The sequence below is a fragment of the Triticum dicoccoides genome, chromosome 7B (assembly GCF_002162155.2).
Source record: "Triticum dicoccoides isolate Atlit2015 ecotype Zavitan chromosome 7B, WEW_v2.0, whole genome shotgun sequence".
Taxonomy (NCBI): Eukaryota; Viridiplantae; Streptophyta; class Magnoliopsida; order Poales; family Poaceae; genus Triticum; species Triticum dicoccoides.
In genome coordinates, this window is record NC_041393.1 from 53,160,250 (window position 1) to 53,168,068 (window position 7,819).

The window sequence follows — 7,819 nt, forward strand, 5'->3', positions numbered from 1 at the left end:
ACTCGTAGTTTTCTGTTAATGTTTTGAAAGTGATAGTTATGTGTGATTGAAACCCCAATTGTGGTAATTTTTTTGTTAAATACTCTCTTGCAATAGATTCTTTAACATTTTTTAATCTCTCTTGTTATTATCTTGTCTAGTTGTAATTTTTTTATCTTTGTTAGTGTTTTCAGTTTTGCTAAGTTATGAAAAACACCACAAATATTTTCAATTTCAGCAAGTAGTTACTATGGAGCCCTTACCAAGACTCAAGAGGTTTATGGCAGGTAGTGGAAATATTATGGGATAAGAAAATCTTGATAGCTTCCTTACCTACGCTAGTAATATGGACAAACAACCTAGAGGTTTCGTTGCTAGGACTGCCCGATCATTTTGGAATGCAATGGTTCAAATTGTAGAAGATCTAGAACACACTTTCATTTACATTCACCCCACTTTAGAAAGAATGTTCTTGGAACTAAAAATATGGAAGAAGGGGAGAATAAAAACTTTGATCTGCCTAGGGTGTTTGCACCTACTACACTATAAGCTAAAGAAGTGTTTTGGTATTATAAAGTGCCCATAAGGAACCCTAAGGTTAGTGATGTTCTGAGGGAGGAAAACATTCGTCGATCGCGGATTTGATCGCTTCATTTTTTTTCTTTTTCCTCGCTTAGTCATACCTTTGGTTTTATATATCTTTGTTATTTGCTAGCGTGTTTTTTTATGTGTGTGTCAATGTTGGTTGTGTGCATCCTAACTATGCAGAGGCTGGATATGTGCTCACTGTTTGTATCCTCTTGATGCTCCATTTTGAGTGAATAAAATTTACCCTTTTTCAACAATGGTGAGACAAATGAGGAAGCATTTTACAAAATTCAAGTAGCTAAGGCTTCAACTAAAGATACTCTTAAACACATGGGTAAAATTACAGATGAAAAGTTTAGTTAGTTATTTTCGAGGAAACCTTACGGAAATGTAAGGAGGCCTTTGTATAGAAACGGAGACCCAATTTCATACTATGTTATAAAAGTTGATATGCCTTACAAAGAGCGAGAGAGACTCACATTTGGGTTGAACCTTCACATTTCAACAAAATAAGAGAAGAAAAGATTTGCCCTCGTTGTGAAGGAAGTGGAGAAGAGAAAATTTGAAATCTTCAAAAACTATCATGCCTAGTTCAAAGGCATTACAAAAAGCGCTTTTGGGAGGCAGCCCGCAACCAAATAAAGTAGGACTTTCTACCTTACTGTAGCAAAGTCATTTTTGTCTTAGTGCGAAGCTATTCAAGTGGTTCGTTGACTATATTTCATAGTGTTTGTGCTGTTTTACTTGCCACGGCTTACTGGAGAATGATTTTGAGCTGAATTTTTTACACCGCAGAACTATGTTTGTCTAGTATTGGTGATTTGTCTTAGGTCTGTATGTACTGCTTAGCAATTATCTTCTACCTGTTGTCCTATTTTGGCAGATTTTTGTATAACAACTGTATTTGTTATAGGGTCGCAAATAGTTTTCGGTTCCTCCTTCATTAAAAGAGCCTATAATTGTGTCTTCACAATAACTATTGTTATATCATGTTATCATAAATTGTTTTGACGAGCATGTTATCATAATTTTTATACAACAAGGTAAAGCATTTATTGTTATTAATAGACTAACCCGAACTCACCACCTCTCTTGAATATTATGGTTCCAGGTGAGGGGCAATGGGGTGATACGATGGCGATTTTCCATCTTCAAATAAATGTCATATAATTTGAATATTTAATCAAATATATAAAAGAAAATATTAACAATTGCACAATACTGAATAAATAAATAATGGAAATATATTCAATGGTGGATATACTGATTTGATGTTTTTTTGGAAAACACTTGCGTTCGGCGCGCCGGCCGAACGCTTCGGCCGGTCGTGCCGCTCCCTTCGCGCACATGCACAACGACAGCACACGCACCACGCGTCTGTGGTCCCACGTGCTTCATCCACGTTCTTATCTTATCCCCAGTAACCACTCGCCAGAGAAATCCTTGAGCACCCATCCTCTCAGATTGCGTCTCGTCAACCTCGCCGGCAACGCCTCTTCGCTCGCACCACCGCATTCTAGCTCCGGCGAGCCTCACGGCTGGCGGACATCCCTCTGCTACTTTTTCTTCCTCTCCGTCGAGCTTTTTCCCGCTTTTTTCCTCCTAGACTCATGTGTCGGCCTCCCTTTCCTACTCCCCCGACGACCCGTCTCACCCAGGGATGGACCACGGACGGTGGCCGGTGGGAGCTGCAACCGGCAGCGCGCGGGAGTTGACCCCGGCCAGCCGGGAGCTGCAAACGTAGGACAGAGGAGCTACAACCGGCCACGCCGGGGGCTGCAACCGGCGGACGGAGGTACAACCGGCAAAAGGGGGTGTGCCGATGGCCATGGGCTGGTACAAATGTTATAACCGGTGTTTTATTTGTTGGAACCATAGGTGATTTTCGCTGGAATCAGAAACTAATTTTTGCTGGGATCTGCAGTGGATGGTGCTTTTTTGCTGCCACCGGCGACGGGATTTGATGCGAGCAGTGATTTTCTTTGCTGGAACCGGCGGTGTGCTTGACCCATAGCAGCGCCATGACGAACTAATGGAATCAAATGCTACTACCGGCAAACAAAAAAGCTGGAACCGGCAGAATCAAATGCTACTACCGGCAAACAAAAAAGCTGGAACCGGCGATTTAGAAGCTCCATTGGCAGTAAAAATTGTTTCAAGTTTCAACCGGCGAACTAAAAAGCTGGAACCGGCGAAATCAAATGCTACTACAGGCAAAATTAAAAAGGATGGTGCAGACTAAAACTGGTGAGGCAGTGCTGCGACGGCGACGCCCAGGCCGGCGCGGCGACGTGCTGGGACAGGGCGTCTATTCTTTGCTGCAACCGGCAGGGAGTGGGGCTTCCATGCGCAACCGTAGTGCCTGAGATGGCTGGCTAGAGGTAGAAGCTGGGACCGGCGGCAAGCAACGGAGGGCAGCGCTGTGAGGCGTCGTGTCCGAGCGGCCGGCGGTTGTGCCCTCGCCAGAGCCGCACACGGGGTAGAGTTGCGTGCTGACGAGGCGGGGGATGTTTTCCATGCGTACGGGACGAGCTGCGCCTTGTGAGTTCGTGAAAGAAGATAAGAATTCTACTGTCATCGCTAATCTAATCTAAGGGCTGCTACGCGACCGGCCCAAATTTGGGCCGGCGCACCGGCGCCTAGCACTGCCCGGGTGCCCAGTTTGTGACTGACCATGTAGGACGGTGGTGCCTTGTTAAGTCGTGTTTGCACTAATTTTTACTCGGTTTTCCACTAATTAACCAAGCAACCAACTTATTAAATTAATAGAAGGACAAGATTTTGCTTTAGGTTTAAATTGCCCTTTCTCTCTTACTGGCTTAGACAGGAAATAAAAAAGTTCAACCTACACTGTCGAACTTGGTAAGAACATTACAAGGTTTCTGATGGCAAAACATAAATTAGTACTCCCTCTGTAAACTAATATAAGAGCGTTTAGATCACTACTTTAGTATTCTAAATGTTCTTACATTAGTTTAAATGTTCTTACATTAGTTTACGGAGGGAGTACGAGGCAGAATAAGTAGGTGGAGCCACATCAGGCCAGATCAGCCTTCTACTGCACGTCCGCCAAAGGTTGTGTCCCATGCTGAGGATCTCGTTTTTTTTGTGGTTGAAAAAACGCTTCAGCACGCGGATCATCTTTGAAGCGCCTTCTCATTTTCTCCAAAAACTTTGGATCATCAAGGCACTGAAATGAATAAAAGCACAAGCAAGGAATAAAGTCAATAATGAACAACGCTACTATGAATGGTAATATCGCAAAAAGATATACTATACTATTACCTTGTATATACGTTTTAGCCTAGCTTCCTCCTTGGCTTGCAGCTTAGCCTCCTCCTCCTCGGGATCCAACTAAAAAAAGAGGAGCGAGACATGTAAGAAACAGTGAAACCACAAAATGCTGGACCCACACCAAAAAACTCAACACATACATTCTCATCAGGGCCGCTGTCATGTATAGTAGTGTCACCACCATATGGCAAATAGGGATCCAAGTGGCCACCGGCGTACTCATCAGCATTATTAGGGTGCTTCAGGTCAACCCTTTTATTATGTGTGCAGCCACGACACTGACCTTTATTTAAAAAAAGGAGACAGAGGAGACATGTCATTTTAACTAACAAATAGCAAAGCAACACAAATACACAACACTAACGGAATAACTGAAAGATCAAAAGTTGTGCGCAATAAGGAACTATACTTGGTTGAGCACCTTGAGATATTTAAATTGTGAAATATAATGGATGAGTGAAGCAAAACATAATAAATGGGCAACCAAACAGTGTGATATGGAACACATTTACAATTACAACCAACATCAAAGTTCAAGTTAGCACAGTGATGAAAAAATGTATCTAAGGGAGAGTATATAATACCATTATCATTAGGTTTAAGCATGTAGAAACAGCTGAGCGCAAAATCTTTATATGGTCCTCCAAGACGTGTGACTTCCGCAAAGAACAGATTGTCGGTGCCACTGTGCAATTCATCATCTCCTTTAGTCCTTGCAGTGAAATTGAGATGATAGTACCAATCATATTTCTGGGGGCTGCCCTCACAGACTGATTGGATGCACACAATATCTTTGAGTTCATACGCAAGATTCTAAAATAAGAAGGATGAGTTGTATCAGTAACTGCTACATGAGTAAGATAACAAAGAGAATGAGGGTGGGCGGGAGGGAGAGAGAGCAAACCCCAAAACGGTTGTGATCCTCATTATATTTGTCCAGTAGAGCTTCAACCAATAGGCGTGTATGCTTAAGCCTTTCCGGTTCTAATGACGACTTTGAAAGCTTCTTTCTTGTGCCATCAGGCCAGTAAAGAGCCCGCCTTGTAACTCTCTCTGTCCAGGACATCTCATCTAAGCACCTAGTTAAGATGAAAGCATTCTATTTGATAAGTAGATTGTACTGTACTTCCTGAAAAATGGAGAATGCAAAGTAATACAAAGTACTGTCTGAACGTTCTAGGTCAGACATACTGTTAGGGTGAATTTAGTTTTAAATAGGCATCAAACAGCTTGCCAAGTCTCTTCAGTTAGCTCATGGTAGTAATAATGATACCAGTGATCAACAAAAACTAAACTACACTGGACTTTTTACATGCCTAAGTTCTCAATGTATCTTCTATATATTAAAAGCACAATATGGGGTTATTTTTAGACACCAAGCTCCACATCATCCAAATTATTTTCAATGGTTAAATCTGCAATTTAGGATTTAACCATATATTCAAAGTCGGATATATGTACTAATGAGTCTGTTGAATACGGACGTTTTAAATTGTATAGACATAAATCATATGGACTACAAACTAATGGTTTCTGAACAGAAAATATCAATGGCCAAAGCCTTACACCAAGGAAATGTCCCTCTGTTTCCATACTAGTGACGCTGAAGTACATGTTTCAGCACTTTTCCCTTCTAAAGCATGGTTGTATGCTAATGATGCTTTCTCTACCTAGCACACATTTCACGCAACAATGTAGCCAGGCAGGAGTTGTTCATATGCTTGTGTTACATGCCATCTATTAGAAGCCCACCTGATTCTCCAATAATTTATTGAAAGAGGAATAAGAAAAATATATATATATGATCCTAATTAACTGTTTAGGCACCCCTCTAATTAATAGATGTCTTGCACTCTCCATAAGTCAGTTAAGTTGTGATGCATCATATTTTACTTAAACATTTTCATCCCTTCACTAATATGTGTGTTCCCATTTCGAAGCTGATTGCAGTCACCCAACAAAAAAGAAAAGATTTCTGTGAAGATTGAAAAATGCATGCAGGTTGTTCTCTGTGAGACATCTCTCAATTAGTTCTTTAGCGACATGAAGAAAGACACGGTCAATCCTCACTCGTAAAACTTGACTAGAACTGACAAGAAAATAAATTTTCAAGTGTCCAAAGTTACTATGGAGGTACATTAGGCCACCTGCGATGCAAGAACACTTATAGAGATGCTTAAGAAAGAGAACATAAAGTCTCAACATAAGCATCACACCTGCAATGCAAACTAATATTCTAGGGGTACTTACAAAACTAAAAGGCACTAAGAATTCACTTGAGCGTCGAGCTCCAATTTAAGCATCAATCCCAGGATTCAGGTTGGGACCAATGAATAAATGTAAAACAAGCTAAACGAATGGGATTTGAGCCTAGCATTCACTTTTAGCCATTTAAGTGCCCCATTTGGAGATGGTATTGAAGTGTGTGTGAAGCAGTAAAGGTGAGAGTGGCGGAGTTCTTCATACCAAGATTTATGGAAGAATAAATTTATTTCTCAGTCACTTTGAACACACTGAAAAAATAAATGAATTTGACCCTAGCACTCAGTTTTGAGCGCTCCATTTGGAGATGCCTTACAGTGTGTGTGGAGTCAAGAGTGGCAAAGTTATTTGTAAGATGTATTGAACGAGAAATTTATTTACTGGTCACTTCCAACACACAAAAAGATGCCTCAATTTCTGAGCGCCACCATGCTAGTTTAAGACAAAACAGCATTCATCTTTTGTTTCCAGATCTCCAACTTAGTGTGCGTTCACCTCACAATTGAGAATCAGTCAAAGGAACTTATTATTCTGGCTATTCCCATTGTTAACCTGAGGAAACAGAGCTGTGTGTGCGAGCCTGACTACAAGTTAACCAATAGTACAAGATTTACAAGTCATGTGAAGTTTCGCACTCTATTAAATTTTAGCATACAAAAGTGGTAGCATATATAATGTGTTTCTTTTCAGCTACACTAAACTCTAAATATTGTTTCCTTGACCTCAAGAGATCCGACAGAAGGAATTTAACCAACTTTTCAGCTTTCCTACAGATTGTTCCTTTCCTGATTCGCGCTGTAGAAACTGTGAAATTTTATCTTTTGCGGGCTACTCACAGAAGTATATAGCAGTCCAGTTTTTTGAACATAATCAATTGCAAATGTGAACGCACAGAATAGGAGACATGAACTAATGGAAATCTAGAGCAGAGTAGGGAAACTTTACACGTTCTTATCCCGCAGGTCATCAAGATGGCGATTGATAGCACTATCAACTTCCTGTAAGCTCTGAAATGGCCCGCCAATACAAGGATATATATGAAAAGATCCCCCGCGGTCAGTTCTGATGATAAATGTCTTAGCCCAATTGTAAGGTCTCCGGGATGTAATGGGTGGCCCAGGAGACAAGCAGCCTTGTGGTGGCGAGACAACAATGGTGTCATCATGAGCTACTGCCTCTGCCTGCAGAGAGGAAGAGGAACTGGCAGTGACAGATGGTTCCTTCAATGATGTACTGTCAAACAACTGCTCCAAGGAAGAGACATCTGGATCTGGCTCTTGCAGCGCTTCTGCATTGGTGGGCACTGCCAACGAATCTGCTAACCTGAAGAGGAACAAACAGGCTCAGGGAATAGAACAGTGTGTACTTTTATGTTATGAGATGAATGGCACATTATTATGGACAACTTGAATCAGACAGAGGCCCTTCGTCAGGATTTAAAAAAGAACCTCCTATATTTCAAAAATACAAAATACACAGACTGTATTTGCTGGAGTACTAATTAATATATGACTTAATTCTATATGGGACAATTTGTTAGATTTGTCATTATGTTTTGATCAAATTGTACTGCTTTCATAAAATTTGTAGGGATTTAGTGAAGTTGGAACCCCCAGTACTCAGATTCTAAGTCCGCCACCGCTTAATTTATAATATCTGGGATCACATCCCAGTTCCATTTCAAATAGGCAAAACT

General features: G+C 41.0%; 1 protein-coding gene across 1 annotated transcript in view; it reads right to left on the reverse strand.

Moving 5' to 3' along the window:
* Nucleotides 1-3,397: 3,397 nt before the first annotated feature.
* The window catches only part of LOC119337468, a 5,008-nt gene continuing 586 nt past the window's right edge, over nt 3,398-7,819 (reverse strand). Inside the window, exons 2-7 of the mRNA XM_037609620.1 lie at nt 7,069-7,446; nt 4,766-4,940; nt 4,446-4,674; nt 4,002-4,144; nt 3,853-3,921; nt 3,398-3,757 (exon numbers count right to left, since the gene is read on the reverse strand). Coding sequence (XP_037465517.1) covers nt 3,623-3,757; nt 3,853-3,921; nt 4,002-4,144; nt 4,446-4,674; nt 4,766-4,940; nt 7,069-7,446 — 1,129 coding nt within the window. The 3' untranslated portion in view covers nt 3,398-3,622. The remainder of the gene's footprint in view (nt 3,758-3,852; nt 3,922-4,001; nt 4,145-4,445; nt 4,675-4,765; nt 4,941-7,068; nt 7,447-7,819) is intronic.